The 21625-nt window shown below is 35.7% G+C and overlaps 1 protein-coding gene across 1 annotated transcript; it reads left to right on the forward strand.

Annotated features, from left to right (window-relative positions):
* Nucleotides 1–10883: 10883 nt before the first annotated feature.
* Nucleotides 10884–17022, forward strand: PRL (prolactin). Its single transcript, XM_035316557.1, has 5 exons — nucleotides 10884–11015; nucleotides 12522–12703; nucleotides 13118–13225; nucleotides 14625–14804; nucleotides 16655–17022. Exons 1-5 carry the CDS (start codon nucleotides 10988–10990, stop codon nucleotides 16844–16846), a joined length of 690 nt encoding a protein of 229 aa, XP_035172448.1. The 5' UTR covers nucleotides 10884–10987; the 3' UTR covers nucleotides 16847–17022.
* Nucleotides 17023–21625: the final 4603 nt, after the last annotated feature.

A 21625-nucleotide genomic window follows, 5' to 3' on the forward strand; every position in this document is an offset into this window, starting at 1 on the left:
TAAAAAAAAAAAAAAAAAAAAAAAAAAAAAAAGGATAAGGCAATACAATACTTTAAATATTTAACAATCTGAGTTAAAAACACACAAATTAAAATGATTTAAGAAGGCTTTGTCATAGAAACAAATATTTTTCAGGTTTTTGAATAGTCAATCAAAGTGACAGGTAAGTGATTTTCCTATTACCTGCCTTGTTCACACAGGCAACATTCAATAACACCTCACCAAGAATACAAATGTGACAGTCAAAACACACTTATCTCCTCATAATTCTCTTTACTGTTTCTTTGCCAAACCCTGTTGTCGTCATTCAAAACAGTAGCTTTTACTACCATGTCAAATCAAGGATCTGAAAGTTGATCCTTTCCCAAGGTCTACAGGAGTGTGCTTTAGAATGGGAGCTGTACCCAAGCTTCTTCCCGGATTCCACTAATCCAGTAGCATAAATAGACTTTACAAAAGACCATGACATTTTTCTATCACTGACATTGGGATCATGCACCCTATGCATATAGTTAGATGTATCTGTGCAATGAATTGGTGGACTTCTAGGCCATGCATTCAGAAGCAAATGAGGAATCTAAGTTTCATGAAGCAAATGAGGAATCTAAGACATGCAATTATTACGTCTCAATATATGCTGACAAGGTGGCAGTCTGGTGGATTTTTTGGAAAGTAAACAATATTTGTCTTGTACCCCAAAGTAATGGGCTTCTCATGTGGTTCCATAACAGGAGTAGGAAAGAATGTATATGGAAAAAGGAACACCAAATCCTGTAAAAATGAAATAGAGTTGTATGATCTGTGGATGATTCTGCAAGATTTGAGAGAGATGTAAAACTGAGCGTGTGTTTTATGTGCAGAGTTTATGCACACAACCTATCTATGCCTTTAAATATAACAAAGTCATACACCCTTAAGGTTACAGAAGTAGTTTCAATTTCCAAAGGTATTAAAGATACAATGTTAAAACGCTTCTTGCAGAAATAACATATGCACTATTGATTTTATCACAAAGCTCTACAACTAGTTCCACAATTCCTGATATTTATCACAAAACATAAACATTAGGGCCATCTCAACATCATATCAAAAGGGAACACTAGCTATATATTTTCCAATAGGAATTTCTACCAATTATGGAGGTCTTTTTTTCCACTGTCATTTTAAAGCAAGTATGTGTAATGTGGTATTGAACAATGTAAGGCAATTGTGTGTTTTTATACAGAGGCTAGAAAGCATTTCTGACCTCCTGTTAAGAATACCAACCAAACTTCTTCTGTCTAACACCTCCACAAAATCTTCACTAGAGAATGTTGTATCTCTTGCTGATTTATCCTTTTACTCTTTTTACTCTTTTTTTTTTTTTTTTTTTTGTTCAAAAACTTGCAGATTTTATTTCAGAAGGTGAAGGGTTATTTGAAATTCTCACCAAATGTCAACAATGTTTTTATTACCTTTTTCCCCTCCCAGATTCATATTCTGGAAAAAAAAATAAAATAAATAAATAATAAAAAAAAATGGTAGAAAAATTGTTTCAGGTTGTTGTGCATTTTTATATGAAATGCCATGATCTGAATAAAATTTCAGTCTTTTGGTATGAGTTACTTTTAATCGATTTTAATATTAAAATTTTACAACAACCCCCTTTAAGCATATTCATTTTCTTTGAAGAATATAAACTAGTTATTTTTTTTCACTGTGGACATTTGAATTTCTCTGGCTTCTACAGGGTGGGATGGCATTCTTAAGTTTTACAGGCATTAGGCCAAGCGCTCTTGAAATATACTCCACAAGGAATATTAGCCCCAAAATTTGAAACTAGAGTGAAAACAGAAATGACAACAGAAAGTGATGCAAAGATTATGTTTGACTCTGCTCCCTCCTGTTGTTTTTTTCTGTTTTTGTTGTTGTTGTTGCTTTGTTTTGTTTTGTTTGTTTTCCAATAACAGTATTGAAACCTTTCCTCCTTGGGCAAAGTGGTGTTTGAAGTAGTTCAAATAATAATTTCATAACAGCACTTCAAAAAACTATAATAAAATACATAGATTACTATGAAACAAACAACCAAGCAGAATGAATCAGGGATGGTTATGTGCAAGCTGCCAAATAGTGCAGCAGCTCCCACATCTTCACATTCAATGTGAATGACAGCAAGTTGAATATGAGCCAGCAGTGTGCCCTGGCAGCCAGGAGGGCCAACCATATCCTGGGGTGCATCAAGCACGGCATCGCTAGTAGGGCAAGTGAAGTGATCATCCCACTCTACTCTGTGCTGGTGCAGCCTCACCTTGAGTACTGTGTGCAGTTCTGGGCACCACTGTACAAAAAGGACGTTCAACTGTTGGAGAATGTCCAGAGGAGGGCAACGACGATGGTGAAGGACCTGTAGGGGATGACGTATGAAGAGCGGCTGAGGTCACTGGGCCTGTTCAGCCTAGAGAAGAGGAGGCTGAGGGGGGAATCTCATCGCAGTCTACAACTTCTTTGTGAGGGGGTGTGGAGAGGCGGGTGACCTATTCTCCATAAACACCAGTTTATGGTGTGTATGGACCCACAAGAACGGGGTGAAGCTGAAGCAGGGGAAGTTTAGACTAGATATCAGGAGGAGATTTTTTACTGAGAGGGTGGTTACGCACTGGAACAGGCTCCCCAGTGAAGTAGTCACTGCACCAAGCCTCACAGTGGAAAAAAAGACCTCTGTAATTGGTAGAAATTCCTCCTGGAAAATATACTGCTAGTGTTCCTTTTTGATATGATGTTGAGATGGCCTTAATGTTTATGTTTTGTGATAAATATCAGGGATTGTGGAACTAGTTGTAGAGCTTTGGACTGTGCACTAAGTCACATGGTCTAAACTTTTGAGTAGACCTGCGCAGTGCAAGGAGTTGGGCTTGATGATCCTTATGGGTCCCTTCCAACTCGGAATATTCTATGATTCTATGATTCAATGAACATACTGCACTGAATGACAGTAATGAAGGATCAAGAGCATAACAGGCAACCATTGCTTTACCTCTTTTTGTCTACACAAAATCTATGCCCAATGTAACAAGCCACATATATATTTACATATATATATGATGTTATTGCTCCTGCTCAGTCATGAAGTTATACCATGACAGCCAGTTGTGATGACTAGACACTTCTTATAATGGCAATGTCATGACATTTCCATGATGACTTTAGCCTCAGCTTTGTAAATCCCACAAGCTTAGGTTACAGACTGAGGACTTAGGAAATTAGTAAGAAATCTCTAAAGGAGAAAATCTGTGATTAGATGCAAATATATTCATTACAGAAGAGATTGAACAGAGATGCACCTTCCATTTTTTAATGAATTTTTAAATACACAAATGTGTTGCAGGTGTGCAATTTAATGTATTTGAACTTTTAAGGGTTGGTCAGCAGTGTTTGCTATCAAAAAGTTTTCTTCACTATATTTTTTTCCTCTTTAAAACAATCATTTATTTCTTCTTTGCTCATATTATTGACTCTCCAGCATAGCTATTATTTTTAAGTATTTAAGACATAAAAAAATCCTACCAGATACCCTGGGAGAGCTGACAAAATCTGCACAGAATATACCATGGGCTGTGCCTGCTGTAAATATCTGTATATATTTCCATACATCTTTCACCTTGTGACATATATTTCTTTTTAATGACACAGAATATATAGTCACAGAAGAACCCCTATCATATTTTTCCCTTAAGAAAACATTTAAACTTTAGGAAGAGAGTGAATGCCTTTTGCTAAAGTAAGTTCACATGTTTTCCTAAAAACCTATGTCAATATTAATTACTAGTCTGTATTTAATACCTATGACAAGCTTAAATAAAATATCTACAAAATGTGGTAGATTGGAAAAATAGTTATAATGAGACACTAAACAAGAATCGAAATTCCAAATTTCCTCGATGAGTCAGGAAATGGCCAATACATACATACCTTATGCCTACCATTTAAATATATATATATATATTCCTTTTTTATGTATTTGGTTTACAGATGGAAACAAGAAGATGAAGAGGAGAAAATGCACTAGGTCTTGGAATCAGTAAGAGAAACATCCAGCATTAAATAGGATAATCAAGTAGAGATCACATTGTTTCAGTATCACTTCTATCCCATCATGAAACTGACAATTTCAAATATCAATATGCACTTCTCCCTCTGATAACTGCACATATAAGAGTGAGATCCTCCCAAAGAAGCAAAAATGCTAGCACTGATCTCTACCTGCTTTCAACTTTTGGGTAAGACCATTTTGCCCTCCCTCTCCACCTCTAACCCCCATTTTTTCTATTCACCTTTTCCTCTCCATGAAATCTTTCTGCATATATCACAAATTATCTGACCAAAGAGTACCTCAAATAGGAGGAATAATGGATCTTCAGGATGATGCACTTTTTCTAAAACATAGGACAAAATCTTCATTTGCTATTTCAGGATATTATATATTTATAAAATCCAACACCACATGATAGAACAAAAAGCATATTTACCACAGTCCTTGAAAATACTTAGCTACTGAAATATTTTCAAAATCTCTATGCACACTTCAGTGCTCTTTCCAGTGTATTTGTAATTAAAAAAAAAAAAAAAAAAAAATCCTCTTACTTTTACAGACTCTAGTTTCTCAAAGCTGTTATTGTTTTGTTTTGTTTTTTTTTTGTTTTTAGTGATGCATTTATCTATAGAATTAAAAATATGCAAATATTTAAACCAAGTTCCTATTTCTCTTATTTCTCACTAGTTAACAGTAAAATTTCAGCTTTCTGATGTTCATTTTACTGTTTATTGCTTTTTATTAAAAATGTGTTATACAAATATAATACTTAAAACAACAAAAATAATTACCCAGTCCACTAGTGAGTTCCACTGTGGCATGCGTACCCTAAGTAAACTCTTGAAACTTGTTCTTTAGACTGATGAATGATCAGCTGAAATCAGAATTTTATGCTAAACAGCTCTCTGAGTGTAGCAGCACATGATTGTTGGAAATTAATTAAGAGATAAAAGCAAATGTATGGGAAAATAATCAAAATATATAGACTTGTTTAAATCACTAGGTCTTCAGCTTTTGGAGTAACATTCAACATGTCTCAGAATCAAGCATACCTTTTCTTGAAGTCAAGAGAACATTTCAGTGATGTGTTTTTTATTATTATTATTATTAGAGTAAATGCATCCTATGTGTCAAAGTCAACAAATGCACCACTTGCATGATGTAATACATCTCCATTTGGACAGAACTGTAGCTCACAGCTTTGGAAATTCGGACAACTATGGCCCAATATGTAAATCCACTATCCTAGAATTGGAACAGGACTAAAACCGGACAGACAGAAGAAGCTGTCACAACTGTTCAAATTCTCAGATGTACAGCAATGCTCCCAGGAATCCATTCAAAAGTGTTTGTTTGTTTGTTTGTTTTTGGCGGGGGAAGATTCCCTTTATTTGTTTTTAACAAAACCAAATTTGTCTTAAAATCACTATTTTTCTAGCTCTGAAAAATGGAAATTGTATTTTAGCAATAGGAGAAATACTATTGCAGCCTCATGATATGAAATGCTGAACCGGCACAGGCTCACTCTGCCACTTCACGTTTATACAAAAAGTTTGCAGGATATCTTTGTCCTAACAGATGTCAGTTCACTATCATCCATCCTCCACCAACCAATTAAATCTGATATCAGGTATCAAGCCAGTGTAAGTACCATTACAGAGTACATAACAGATAATTCAACTAAAGTGATATAATGCAGTTATGTGTGATCAGGATCAAATTTATACTGCCAGCTCTGAGGATCTCAGCACAAGAGAGACATGGACCTGTTAGAGCAAGTCCAGAGAAGGGCCACAAAGATGATCAAGGGGCTGGAGCACCTCTCCTCTGAAGACAGGCTGAGGGAGATGGTGTTGTTCAGCCTGGTGAAGAGAAGGCTCTGGAGAGACTTTATAACAACTTTCCAATACCTAAAGAAAGCCTGCAGGAAAGCTGGAGGGGGATTTTTTTGTCAGGGAGTGGAGTGAGAGGACAAGCAGGGATGGCCTTAAACTATACAAGGGTAGACTTAGGATAGTGAGGCACTGGAAGAGATTGCCCCATCTTTGGAAGTGTTTAGGGCCAGGTTGGATGGGATTTTTGGGCAACCTGGTCTAGTGGGAAGTGTCCCTGCCCATGGCATAGGGGTTGGAACTAGATGATCTTTAAGGTCCCTTCCAACCCAAACCATTCTATGATTCAATGATCAGTTATTTGATAATATACAGATATGGCCTTGGTGAAGACAGATCTAAATGCTTCAAACAGCTTCAAGTATTAGGACCAATATGCACAAGCTAACATCTACTTTGCTCTTTGCAAATTCCCCCATTTCTTTGGTGAACATTACCTGGAATTCTACTTGGGATTCATATTTCATATTTCATAGAATCACAGAATCACAGAATTTCTAGGTTGGAAGAGACCTCAAGATCATCGAGTCCAACCTCTAACCTAACACTAACAGTCCCCACTAAACCATATCCCTAAGCTCTTCATCTAAACGTCTTTTGAAGACTTCCAGGGATGGTGACTCCACCACCTCCCTGGGCAGCCTGTTCCAATGCCTCACAACCCTTTCAGTAAAGAAGCTCTTCCTAACATCTAACCTAAAACTCCCCTGGCGCAACTTTAGCCCATTCCTCCTCGTCCTGTCACCAGGCACGTGGGAGAACAGGCCAACCCCCACCTCTCTACAGCCTCCTTTAAGGTATCTGTAGAGAGCGATAAGGTCGCCCCTGAGCCTCCTCTTCTCCAGGCTGAATAAGCCCAGCTCCTTCAGCCGCTCCTCGTAGGACTTGTTCTCTAGGCCCCTCACCAGCTTCGTCACCCTTCTTTGGACCCGCTCAAGCACCTCGATGTCCTTCTTGTAGCGAGGGGCCCAAAACTGAACACAGTACTCGAGGTGCGGCCTCACCAGAGCCGAGTACAGGGCTCATGGTGCACTCGGGTATGTCATCCTAAATGACAAAAATAATTTCTGAAACACATCCTGCCATTTTATATTATGTCTACTTCTGAAATTGTATGAAACCACACTGGAACTTAAATTAAAAGTCAACTGAAAATTTCCCAGATATTTTCACCTTTTTTATTTCTTCACATGGAAACATCTTCCCTTATGTTCTTATCTATTTTTACCACCCTTCATGCGGAGATCACAGTAAGAAAACATCCAATCCCCATTTTGCTGTTTCTGCTGAGACAACCATTTGGAGAGAATGTTGTATAAATTCTCCTGTTCCCTAAATGAAGAAGAGGGAGAAGAAAAGCACTTGTTTTACAGAATCCTTGAAAATCACTTGAATGTTCATGGATATTGTAAGAATTAAATAGAAAAAAAAAAAAAAATTGAAACCATCTAGATTGAAAAAAAATACTGTTGATGATATGATGATCTTCCTCAGAATGTATTTTCCACATCTGAAACATTAAAGTGCTCTGAGGATTTTTTTTTTTTTTGATCCTGATCAAACAGTTTTGTTTATTTCCAAAGACAACCATTAAATTAAGTTGAATGGTTAACTTTGTAAACTATTTTATAACAGGAAGACTATATATATGTATTTGTTACTTTGACTCCGATTCACAAAAGCAAATTAGGAACACAGAAAACTTTTCTTTCACAGTCTATCAGAAGAATCAAACATTCAGATCACATATAGGGATTTTACATGCACACTGAGTTTTGCATGCTCAGTCACCTACATACGAAACACAGAAATCATCTTTTAAAAACATAACCTAAAATTTGAGTTTCAAATGTCTACATTAAATATACATCCAGCTCAGTAAAAGAAAAAATGAGGTTATATTGCCCATTTTTCAATTCCCCTTTTTAAAAAGAACTATTCTGCAAGGAATTAGTACACTGGAAAATTAAAATAGTAGTTCCTCTGTGATAGATATCAATCAGCCATAACAATTTGCATACCTCAAAAACTTTAAATTATATATCTCAATAGGATGGGAATATTTCAATACTAATCAATAGTTCTTAATAAAAATGCAAGTCTAACTTATGGTCTGCCACATGATATGAGGCAGATAGACAAGATTATTGAGAAATGATCACTGAATGCTGTTATCTGTAATTCTGATCTGTCACATGTAAAGTCTATGAAGCTCTAGTAATGATCCAAAAGCTATGAATATATATAAGCCTGCATATACCAAGCCCTTCTTTTGGCATATTGTTTACACTCGTTGGTAACAGCCTGATAATTTTGTTTCCAGAAAAGTTATTGAAGGTTAAAAGTGTGATAATTTAGAAAATATCAATTCAATTCTTAAGGCAAAAGTGAAATACAGAACATGGAAACTTACAGCTTATCACAGCCATTTTGTAGTACCTTAAGTTGTTCTAGTAGCATTCCTCTCAACCCTGATTCCTCCAATTATTTGCAGTGCTGTCAGAATTAGGATGCTATTAAGGGCTAGGATCAGCTACCTTTACCAATTTGCAAGGAACATTAAGAGAGGAATTGTCTAGATTAGTCTTTTGGGGGATATAAAAAGGCCAGTTTCAAAAGGAAGAGGAGAGCATTCTCAGATACTTTTAAGTTTTTCTCAATTTTTAAACAGAACTCAATTCCTAATCGATACAATAAAATTATTATTTTGACCTATTTATTTTTGGTTATTATATCTTTTCCTTCTTTTCCTCTTCTATTCTCTTCTCTCATCTTTATTTTTTTCCTTTTTTTTTTTTTCCCACTTTTTCTTGACAGTAATAGAAAGGATCTTTATTTAAAGCATAGGTCTGGGAATCAAGAATTTTTTCCACTTCTTGTGCAAATATGAATAAGCAACTTCTACATCAGTTCTCACAGCTGATAAAAGAAGTTTACTTTATATTTACCTACTTTACAGAGAGTTTCTTCCCTCCTTCTTCCTATCTTAATGAGAATTTTAATCTATTCATGTTTGTAAAGTATTTCAGGATTTCAGGATGAAAGGCGTGAGAAAAGCAACGTATATTATTACGTGGTAGAATGATTTAATTAAAACATCATTCAATGGTTTAATATAAACCACTCCACAATCTGTATTTAAGGTGCTTGTCTTCCTCTATAAAGCAAGAGACAGGCTTTTCTAGAACAGAAGTCATGTGAAGATCCTGACTTTAGTTGATGTTGTTAGGCCTGAGAAAAGCTTCTCTCTCCAAAAATGGTAGAGTTTACCTGCTGCCTTTGTGAGTTCTTTTCTTTGCTACCTGATATTAAGTCTATAACTCATTTTGGCATCACCTACTAACTCCTCAAAATACCAAAAAAAATGAAATGAAAGAGCAAATGAGTAAATGAAAGAGCAAATGGTGGGTTTAGAAATGTTCATTCCTTTTATTCATAGGATTCTTCCAGCATTATAAGGCACAAGAATTTTTCAGGCCCATCTGTAATATCATTGGGTAAGAAGATGAATTAAATCAAGAGCTTAAACCTGTGTTTTAGAAGACAGCTGTTTTTCTACCATCCATTCTAGAGTTTTGGCTGTGGCCTTTTTCTAACTTTATTGCTTTCATGAGATTTTCACTATTTTCAGATGCAGGAAGCTACTTCATTTACTCAGTAGTTTACAAAACAGATCCAGACTCTGAGCAGAACAAACTGTTCTAGCAATCATCCTAGATCTTAGTAGATGTAGGCTACTTGCTGACGGTTTACTGATTAAGCATCTTCCTTTATCGTTTCCCAAGGAATGCCTTCCATGGTTTACCCTCTATATGCTCTACCTTTCTTCTCCTTTGTTTATCACTGCTTCAAAAACCATGTCCGTAGTTATAAAATAATGAAGGATTTGGGATTACATAAATACCTGTTCCACAAGTACAGAACAAGTTGTCAAAAGGCAAGAAAATTCATTAATGTTGTATAGCTTATTCATTATAATCATCTAATTTAGAAGGTCTTTTCATGGGTAAATGGATCTGAGAAACAGATGAGAGATTACACATTTGCTAACATATTCATACAGATGAGCCTCACACAACAAGAAAACAGGGCCAACCTGTTAAGGCTAGTTTGTAGATTACCACAGACACATCAGATGTGGAAACAAATCCCACTGATTACGACAGCATGTGTTTTGAGTATGGTAGACAATGCACATCTTTTACGCAAAGAGTTTTCATGTATAGAAAATAATCTTATGGTTTCTGATTTGTTTTTGTTCTTTAAATAATGCTGATTTAATCATTAAACTTTATGATGAAACAGTAAACATGCAATTCCTCTTCGTTGTTATACATTATTACTTTTTTAATATAAGAACTGCACCTGTTTCTCAAAACATACCTCATCCTGAGGACCAATTATATCATGACTATGTAATCTCTTTCTTAACTGTATGAAGCTGTATAACCAGGATGGGTATCTATAACTTTACATATAATGACCTGTCTTTCCAGAAGCCCCCAATATCCTTCTCTAGACAATTTATGCTTTTTCTTTTACTGTGGACATTGTATTGTTCCCCTTCCCCAGATAGCCAGAATTTTAACTTTGGAAGGCTGAACATTGGAAAGCTGAAGAGACAAGGAAGGATGAAAATACAGCTGTGGGAAGGGAGAACAATGGGCTATAGACATTGAAAATACCTGTCTCAGAATTGACAACTAGAGCTTTCTAGGAACAGTGGCATTTTCAGAGCAAAATTTTGGCATTCTCTTCATCAAACCCTACTCAGGATCCCACAACTGAAATTGTTAATGGAATTCCCTCTCACAGTTACAAATAATAATAATAATTAAAAAAAAACCTGAATATGAATGTGGAAGAAAGGCAATTTGATGTTTGTAATTATCGAGGTAAACTCCATGACCTGTTGAATGTATGCAAAATGGACCCCGGATGGTGTATATAAATCTGGTATGGGCAGAAAATAAGAGCAAGTATTGAGACTTTCTGGTAAAGCAAGTCATCCTACAGGATCTCTGCCATGAGCACCAAGGGGGCTTCATTGAAAGGTAAATCTTTAGCCATTCACTTGCCAATAACTTTTATGTGCTTTTTGTTTGTTTGTTTTTTACTTTAGAATTAATTTGGAAGTAACTGACAGGTAACAACTGAGGTCTTCCAAGACATCCAATTTTCCAGTAATGGTGAAACTTGTCTCCACTTCAAATGTTTAGTGTTCAAGTCTTGGAATTAGCAGGCAGTTTGATCCCTTTTTTACTCAGTCTGTCATCTCTTAAGATTACCTTTGCACTGAGCAGTGTCATTGAAAATTGGCTTGCAGGTTATGACACCTGCACAAAAAAAGACCAGATCCAGACTGCTTTGCTAATCACAACACTACTCAGAAGGCAATGACTTAAGGTCATTATCATCAGAGTCCAGAAGCAATCTAGTAATTCTGAAGTAAATGGTTTCATAACTACTCTCAAGTTTCTAAGCCAACAAATCTTATTCATAGAATTATTGCCTGGAACACTGTTCTAACTTCAGGACATTGTTCATGGGGGCGGATGATGGTTTACTTTAACATTGTACATATGGGTCACCTTTCTTGAACTGAGAGCTAGAAGGAAACCTGTCACATGATAACATTCAGGAGAGCTCTGGTGATATATGGAGTTTATTTTAATTTTGCATCAATGGTGATTCTAGTGAACCAATGCAAGTAACAGACCAATTTCCAGAACTAAAACCTTCAGAGCTCAGAATAGCATCCTTTGAATAATTACATTTGTTTACCAAATATTTGCTTTTAAAGCTTTCCATTGTTTTTCTGTGCATATTTTATTTTGCTGAATAGAACATTTGACCCTGCCAATATTAAAGCTTTTAAACAAATAAGGTTTCATCTTTTCAATACCAAGAAGTTTTCTGTATCAGTGTAGAAGTTCTTCAGAAATGCTGTATATTCCCTGTTTTCTTAACAGTAGGGTTAAACTCTAAATAGCAAAACAGCACAGCTGCTAAATCTTCTGAAGGAACTCCCAGGACAATCAGAACCTTAAAAGAGTGACCTAACCACCTTTCCACAAAAGTAATTTAAACTCCAAATGTTAGCAAAGAAGAAAAGGACTTGTGGGAGGAGAAAAATAAATAAATAAATAAATAAAATCAAGTAAACTATTTTCCAAACTTATATATCTGTGCAAATATAATTATGTATCTATATTTACACAGTGAAGAAGTTTGAGTTTCTTTCTTCCATTTATCACTATATAATACAGTCAGGCACAATAGGGAGAGACTTTTGAATACAGTGTACTGTAACACAGGTTACTGTGTCTGCTCAATCTCTGTAGGGTGTTTTGCTGTATATCCAGGATGAACGAGGGGAGGAAGGATAATTGAATGACCGTGCTTCTCTCCTCTATTCATTTTCAAGAGTCAGCAGGAGATACTGTGAGCACAGCCGACATTATCCTGCATCCTGATTGGTTACATCCATCTCTGATAGCTACTTCTAAATGCACATGTGGGTTAATATTTCCATCTTGGTTTGTTCTAAACTTGAACAGGTTTGTTGCTCGTGGTCCTTCTGGTGTCCAACATGCTCCTGACAAAGGAAGGAGTGACCTCCTTGCCTATTTGCCCAAATGGATCTGCCAACTGCCAAGTTTCCCTTGGGGAACTTTTTGACCGTGCGGTTAAACTCTCACACTACATCCACTTCCTCTCTTCAGAAATGTTCAATGAATTTGTAAGTACTTTGTCTTTTCCTGAGAGAGAGAACACATAAAAATCCAATTCAGTATTTTTTTAAGCACAAACATATGTTAACATATGAAGACCTTCAATAAGTAAACAAATATAACTGCTGCACAGGCAGTGATAGTCCCAATGGTGACCAAATCTGTTTATAGTGCTGACCATTGCTAAGATCCCCAATGCTTCTATTAAAAAATAGTATTTTCCCATTATTCTTTATTTATGGGACAAGATCTTTATCTATGTGTCTCAAGTTGGTTGCCACTTTCACTCCAAATACCAGAAGCCTTTGACATTTACAGCATAAAAACAGTGATAAAAACAATGGAACAATTACTTAATATAGTGTTTGAATTGCAGCTCTTCTTACTTAATATCAATAATGCCTCCCCTTGCTGATCTGTAGGATGAACGCTATGCTCAGGGTCGGGGTTTCATTACAAAAGCTGTTAATGGCTGCCACACTTCCTCCTTAACCACTCCTGAAGACAAGGAGCAAGCTCAGCAGATTCACGTAAGTTGCATTTCTAGTGTCATTCAGTGTGAGATAAAGAAGAGGGGAAAAAAAAAAAAAAAAAAAAAAAGGATGGGAAAGCAATAGAGAGGCAGCAGACAGAGGGAAATCAGCCCATTCAGTATAAAAAAGCCAGGAAGAAGAAAGGACATTTGCAGATACTAAGCTACAGACTATACGGAATATACAAATCCAGGAACACTTATTTTCCTTTTCTTTTCCTATATGTTCCATTCAGTCATTGCATCCTGTTTCCAATTACAATATAACTCACTTTCATGGAGCAAATCCAGTTATTATATTTGTACAGTACTCTGAATACTGCATCCTTTGAGCATTATTTTTGAACACCTTATAGACAGTTATTAACAAACATAAAATTCATTGGTTATATAGTAGGCAGAGGTAAATATTTTCCCAGGAAGTGAAGACATTGATGTTACTTAACAAATGTTAAACAGCTATCCTTACCCTTCCTTACCAAGAGGCAAAAGTGGTCACATTATTGCCCATATCCAAAGACCCTAGTGTAAAATACTGCAAACTACTTGCAAAAAGAAACCTGATAAATACATCAATTTAATAATGATAAACTTAAACGAAGATGAAGACAGTCTTCTTCAGCCTAGCTCACTGAATTTGAAAATACTCTGTAGAAAAAAGTAAGCACAGGTGTGTGAATATGTGTGTGCCAGGGAGAAATCTTAAGCAGTTTCACAACAGTAATAGCATTGCAATGCCAGTGTCACCATCTGGATATGTAAAGTCTGGTTGTGTTCAGATACAGGGTATCTAGAAAAGAAGAAATGGTTGAGCACTACCATAACCATAAGCTTTATGAGTTGTTACTTGCTCAGAAGAAAGAATAATTTTTAAAAGCAGAGAGCTAATGATGTAAGTACCATAGTTCAAAGAGGAGGACAGATGGGTTATGCTGAGGTAATAAAAGCTATTTAGTGGTTTACCATAATTTGCATCTTCCATGCCATACTAAACTTATTTAAAAATAAATAAATAAATAAATGGGTTTTTAAATGTTCATTAGAATCAGATAAAGAGTTTTTTTTTGTTGTTGTTGTTTTGTTTTTTTTTTTTTTGTTTGTTTGTTTGTTTTCCACAGAGATGAAGCACAGTTGTTCCTACTAGTTTGTAATTTGGAGAGGGTTTAAAGATGTTTTCCATTAAAATACACTAATTGTGGTATTATTGCAAAACATGATATAAAATATCAGAAATTGCACAGCAGTATCTAAGATGGGGCTATAGAGCACTGCCAGTGCTAGGTCCTGAAATAAATTCCTAGATCTGTGCATCTATGGACATTGCTCTAAATGCCTCCTAACACTGCCGGCATATAGTCTTGTTATTTTAACTGCCTTTTCTTAATGTGGATGACCAGCATGAAGACCTACTGAATTTAGTACTGGGAGTGCTGCGCTCCTGGAATGATCCCCTGATCCATCTGGCTTCTGAGGTACAAAGAATCAAAGAAGCTCCAGACACCATCCTCTGGAAGGCTGTAGAGATTGAGGAACAAAACAAGCGGCTTCTAGAAGGAATGGAGAAAATAGTTGGGCGGGTAAGTATTAGGTCCTTCCAGTCCTTCCAGCATATTGATGTAAAGAAGCCACATACAGTAGCAAATAAGAATAGAAACTGAATTCTGAGGAAAAAGGGAGATACAAGATAGCTGAAAAGTTCTCAGATTCAGTAATAATTCTTTCTGCTATCTTGTGATTTCTAAAGAGACAATGTGATGTGATTTGTCTAACATAATCCAGCATATTCCCAAACCTGCTTCAAGGGAAAATGTAATCATCAGCACTGGAAATCTTCATTTTATCTTTAAGCATTTGAATTTGCAATTTTTTGTAGTCTTTTTCTGTTTTTCCACATCCACATATTTATATGTACATATAAGCTTATTTATACATGTTTGTATACATACAGGTATTGTATATAGCTTTCAGAAATTGATAATGCGTTTAAAACTGTTCTTGAAGTCTGGCCTATCGCAAAGATGTGGCACACAACAAAGTGTGGCTTCAAAACTGTGGCTCAGACACAGTTCCCCCTACACTTGGAGGGTTAGACAGGAAAGCTGTTGTTTGACAAAACCCATACCCAAATACCCCTTGATATCAGTAATTGATTGAAAGCTTTACTGAATAAAATCAGCTCTAGCTTGTTTATTTTTAAAGGGGCCTCTGGCAGTCCCTCTATATCATTCTGTCAGTGAGCAACATGTTAATAAGAGATTCTGACTTTACTGGTTTTGCTTAGGCTAGGAACAGTTGAACAGCATTAACAGTATCACCACCTCTGTATCCACCACATTCCAATTGATTACTCATGGTCTCTCTCTTTCAGTTTGGTGACTACTTACTCAGAAACCTTATCCCATCCAGGCCCTCAGTGCATTTATCAGTGCATTTATCAGTGTAATCAAATACATCTCTATCCCTTATTCAGGTGGGAACCAAGATAACAGTAGAAGTCAGGTGCCGCTGCAGTTACCCTGTCACCACCTTCTCATTCACGTTATTTACAGAATGGAGTTGAAGATGAGGTTGGCAAATTCATTAGTGTCAAACCATGTTTTCGAGTGACTGCAGGTCTATTTTTCTTTTTTACCAGTTGCATAAACTAAGTAAGAGAGGCTCCATAGATGTGTGCTTTCATGAAGTATAACTGATGGGAAATAAGAAAGATTCACAAGTACCAGTAGGCACAGATTTCTTTCCTACTATGAAAGGTAGATTTCTGTGATGTGAGAAAATGAATGATTGCTTCTTTCAAATGAGGTGATGTAAACCAATCTTCACCTCAGACACTAAGTCATTACACAAGTTCCTACATGTAGTTTTCTAACATTAGAGGTCAGCATATCACTCACACTTTTTTTTTTTTTTTTTTAATGAAATATGAGGTACAATACATCTGAAGATGTATTGTTGAAAGATTTGCTACGTAGCATGTTCTTGAGGCTTCCTGTTATCAGAGAGACAACCTAAGAGATGGGCTGAGACAAAGCTAGAGAAACAAGTTCTGAAAACAAGTGCTTATGACTTTAAGGTGGAGGAAACCAAAAGGAGGAGATGCCACTGATGAGTCCATGCATAAAGGAAGGCTTGACTTCTCTGCAAAGTCAGATTCCACCAGACATTGGTTAACGCATTAGATCTCTTAGAACACTGATAGCTGAGCTTCTTATATAATTTAGGGAAATAAACTGGAAAATCTCATGGAAATTCACTCAAAATCTGCATGAGGATATACAACATTGTACAGAATAATGCAAACCATAACAGAAAAGACTTTATGAGCTGTACACTACTGTCTAGCATTCCTCAAGGCCAGTATTAAATCTCAGTCCTACATCCAGTCAGATTCATTATTATCTACTGGGGTATCATTTTGTGCCTTTAGGTTCATTCTGGCGACATTGGAAATGAAGTTTATTCTCAGTGGGAAGGCCTTCCATCTTTGCAACTTGCCGATGAGGACTCTAGACTCTTTGCCTTTTACAACCTGCTGCATTGCCTCCGCAGAGATTCACACAAAATTGACAACTATCTCAAGGTTTTGAAGTGCCGCCTAATACATGATAGCAATTGCTAAGTACTCCTGGCTTCATCGCTTACTAAAATCATTCATCATTCATCATGGTGTTCTTGTTGCTTTGCCCCTTTTCATTGCAAACTTCATGAAAAGTCACATTGTGCAGTGTCAGGATCATCAGTAACTTTCAGGAATGTTTGCGTGAATTCTGGCTGCAACTGTCAGTATCATTTATGTTGGTGTTTATTACTTGTATGACAAGAATACAGTTTTCTGTCTGATCTCTTTACCCAGTAGCATTTCAGTGATAACTATATCATGCAGATACAAATAAAAATATTATTAAATCCAAACCCACATAACACCAAGTGGTATCAATGAATGAAAAATAGCTAGGATGGCTTACACCTTTAGCAATAGCTTCTCCTTTTGAATCTCAGTCTCCGGTTAGTAATTCATGGCAGGATATCTTGCTTCCATTTCTGTCTACACCCCACCCCATTACCACCCCCACAAACAAACAAACAAACAAAAAAATAGAGAGAAATAAAAGAGGTGGGACATCAAAAAGCAGATTTTTCTCCTATCACACTAGATTACCCTAAAGTAAAAGAAATGTAACCTGGCTCACATAGTCATTGATTTCACAAATAGTCTGCAGACAGAAAACACACAAACAAACAAAAACCAACAAACAACAACAACAACAAAAACAACATGGCATTTATGACATTTTAGGGACAGATCCAGCTATTCCTATTTCTGTACTGATTGTCTGGGGAAGAAGCATTTCCAAAGTCCCACTACTTTTAAAGTACTAACTGAGGAACCAATACATTTTAGTCAGTAGTCCCAATAGGAAATGCAAGACATCCACTCAGGATCTTATTCACCTACTCTTCACATTCCTCCCAAGTGATGTCATGGTTGCAGATGTTTAGAAACCTTCAACCTATAAACAGGCACTTGCTGAATTAAGCTGTCTGCTGTCCTGAACCCAAAGCATCTCCATTCACGTTGTATTTAGTCACACTCTCAGTTCTCCAAGTTTTCATTTTGAAACACTGATGTTAAACATCAGAAAACTGGAAATACGAACAAAATTACTACTTCTGAAAATAATAATAATAATAATAATAATAATAATAATAATATATAAAAAAGACTTACAGTCATACACCAAGGAAGAAGCCAAATAGCAACTGAAACCATTGGCCGTATCTATATACCATCTTTGTAAGCAATAAACACACTCAGCCTTGAGTTCACCATTCAGCTCCAGCAAAGAGGAGCTTAAATTCAAATCAGCTTCTCAGGGGTTTGGCTTCCCACTAGACAAGCCTGCTACATTGCTCCTGCTAAGCCAGGTGGGAGGAAGAGGAGATGAATTTGAGGACTTAAGCCTCACATTACCATAAAAAAATAAGCACAACCATAATAGCTATTTACTACCACATAAATATACCTATACATAAAATTTACATAGTAGTAAATACCTACTATGTAAATAAATGTGAGATTAGATAATACCAACCGCAACAAAGGGCTCATTTCAACCAACTATATGAGGGAAGTAAAAGGGAAAAAAAATCATACATATATACTCATATTGTTGTCTTTTATCTATTCATGTTTTCAATCACTGATTGCCTCAGACTTTATCTAGATAAGTATAGACTGAGCCCATTGTTAATGTATATAAAATCACCTGTGCCACAAACAAATTCCTTGTTAGACAAGTCATAACTGCCAACTTTCATAAACTCTGAAATGAACAAAACTTGGGACATATGCAACATCAGTTTAACAACACACAGATGTACAACATGACAATAAAGAAATCAAACGGGTAAAATTTGCCAAGCAAAATAGAAGTGCACTGACTATAATTTAGCATGATCATAATATTCCACTTTCTCTTAAAATGTCAAGGGGGCTGGGGGCTGGGAAGCATTTTAAAGGAGAAAAAAAAATCCTTTGTAATTATCACAAGTGCTTAGAATTACAGTGAGAGTTCTTATTCAGAAGAAAACATGAATAATGGGACTACTCTGTATTGAGCTGGGAAAACGATTATGTCTCACTGAGTAAACTCGTACCTCAGAATCTCTTTAGAATTCAAAAGCAACTTGATTAATAGGGCAGACAGTCATAATTTTACACTTACATGACTAGATCTAAAACAATTACTTTCATTAACTGTTTAAAAATTACAGTGCTAAAACAACTGTTTAAAACTTGCATGCACTGGCTTTATTGTTGCTTGTTCTACTACAAATGCAAGTTTTTAATTTCATAAAGAAGCACAGAAGAGAAAGGAAAAAAAATATTATAAACAACTGAAAAGCTATCTGGTTCGCAGCTGTTTAGCTAAAGGGGTATTTAGAGCTGTTCTGGTTAATATTCTGAGTCATCACAGCTGTCATAGAGACAGAAGGATGCTGAACCCCATGAGCACATTCAAAGCTACACCTTCATTGTCAAGTGTCCTGGCACAGACAATGCCTTCAGAATGCAGTTGCTACTCTGAATGTTCAGACCACAATACAGGCAATTGGCAATTCTCTTTTATTCAGTTGCTAATAAGAACAATATATTCTTATCTCACTAATATTTTGTTAATTAGTACATGTTTGTAAGACCTGAGCAACTATTGTCTTTCATCCAATAAAAAGTTACATAGCTAATCTCTGATTTTGTACAAAAATGAATAGAGAACAAGAGTGTTCTTTCAAAATGAAAGAAACTGATATCAATTAGTAAGAGCTTTATTACAAATGTATTAAATTCTAGCTATTCCAGGTTTTCAGCATTCAAAGTGTCCAGTTTTCTGATTACTTATTCAATACCCAAATAGGACACATTTAAATCTATGCTGGTTTATTTACTTCTGTTCATTTAAGATGGCTTAGTAATAGGAGTAATGGCAAGGAAAGGTCCACATGAATGAAATATAGGCTCAATTCTGTTTCCTTTAAAAATGATATTCAAGCTTCCATAGATGGCACTAAATATAAGATAAGACCTTGTGACATGGAGTCTAAATGGTATGAAGGTCAAAGCAATTCATTACTGGGAGCATTTGTCACCAAACACAACGGAGATATAGAGATATACAGAATAAAAATCTAACTTGCTATTCATGACTTGTATCTAGAGTCTAGGACTATATCCAACCACTGGAGCAAACAAAGAATTTTAATGGTGATTTTAAAGCCAAAGGAAGGTTTTAAAAGGGGGAGATTTTACTGACTGTATATGTCATTTGGAATCAGGCACTTAATTAGCAATGTAATGATCTCTCTCTCTTTTATCTCTCTCTCTCTCTCTTTTTTTTTTTTTTTTTTTTTTTTTTGTGCTACAAAAAAAAGTCTAAATTTTTAATAAATAATCAAAAAAAAAAAAAAAAAAAAAAAAAGAGAGAGAGAGAGAGACTTGGCAAGTCATCTGTACAATACAGTTTACCTTCATGATATTATTTCAAAGGCAATCCACAATTCTAACAACAAGGGATAAAATGTAGAAACCACACATACCATCTAAATTTAATTTCTGAACAACAGAAATTCTCCGAGGGTTACATTTTAAATTCAGCTTATTATAATTGAAATGTATACAAACAACAAATTATGCCAGAGATGTTAACTCAAGATTCATGCATGTATATAACCATATACTATAGAAATGAAAATACTAGAATAATGCATGGGAGTAACATCAGAGGCACACATATTCCCAGGGAAATTATTGGGTTTACTGATCTGTGAAGCTATTTACACATATGACTATTTCTATGTTGAGCTCTTAATGACTTGTGGCTGCAAATTACTGCAGGAAATCCTGAAGGGTTAAGTTGACCCTCAAGATTTAATTCAATTGAAATTTAGGAGTGATTATCCATAGGTTTATATCAGTGTTAAAAAGAGGTTTAAAACTAGTTTTAAGACATAGATACCTTTTTCAAGTTTCTTATGTTGATATCCATATATAGGAATGAAGATAAGTTCAAATAAACATCAGTCTACTAAAACAGTAGGAACATCAACCATGAATTTTTTTTTTTTTTTCCAAATAACTCAATGAAACTGACATAATCACAAATGCATATCAGTGTATACCAAGAAAACCCTTCTTCCTATTTTTCTTAAAGACCTTTTTTTTTTTTTTTTTTTTTCTACAAGTTACAATGGTTATCAGCACAATACCTCAACAATATGTACTATCCTTGGGATTTAAAAGCTATATTTAAAGATATTCCCACATAACTGAACACTAAAAAAATGTGCATTTTCTCACGGTGATTTTTGTTTTAATTTTATTTATTCAGTTATGAGGAGGAAATTAAAATGAATAATGGTGCCTAATGTCCCCTGAACTATGTTTTCTTTTGTTTGTTTCCTCACAGGTGAAAGCAGTAAAAACTGTTCTTATGTCCTTAATCTGGGTGGGGGGGGGGGGGGGGGGGGGGGGGGGGGGGTGTAGACTTTTAGACGTCTCCCATTATCTTTGACTTTTCAGGTTGTTTTAAGGTCCCAACGACATCTTCCATGGAACACAAAGAATATTCATCAAACACAATGCCATCTTAAAGGATAATACAGAGCACAACTTTAAAAAACAAACGCTGTCACTTGTTTTGTCATTAATTCTCTTTCATAATGCCATATTTATCCTCTTTTAATTATCCAAAAAGCACTAGACACTCATGCTAAAAACTCTGCTTTTGTGGGAAAAATGTGTTGTGATAGAATACTGTCTTCTAACCTGTGTCCAAAAGAGAATTTCAGGGTATTATTTAATTCCCTTCCCTTCCCTTCCCTTCCCTTCCCTTCCCTTCCC

The sequence above is a fragment of the Oxyura jamaicensis genome, chromosome 2, assembly GCF_011077185.1.
Source record: "Oxyura jamaicensis isolate SHBP4307 breed ruddy duck chromosome 2, BPBGC_Ojam_1.0, whole genome shotgun sequence".
Lineage (NCBI taxonomy): Eukaryota > Metazoa > Chordata > Aves > Anseriformes > Anatidae > Oxyura > Oxyura jamaicensis.

What these genes read in the sequence shown, in the direction of transcription:
- PRL (XM_035316557.1), top strand. Translation starts at nt 10,988, where the DNA reads ATGAGCACCAAGGGGGCTTCATTGAAAG. An exon ending in CAGAAATGTTCAATGAATTT is followed by an intron (nt 12,704 to 13,117) that starts GTAAGTACTTTG and finishes GCTGATCTGTAG; the next exon opens with GATGAACGCTATGCTCAGGG. An exon ending in AGCAAGCTCAGCAGATTCAC is followed by an intron (nt 13,226 to 14,624) that starts GTAAGTTGCATT and finishes GTGGATGACCAG; the next exon opens with CATGAAGACCTACTGAATTT.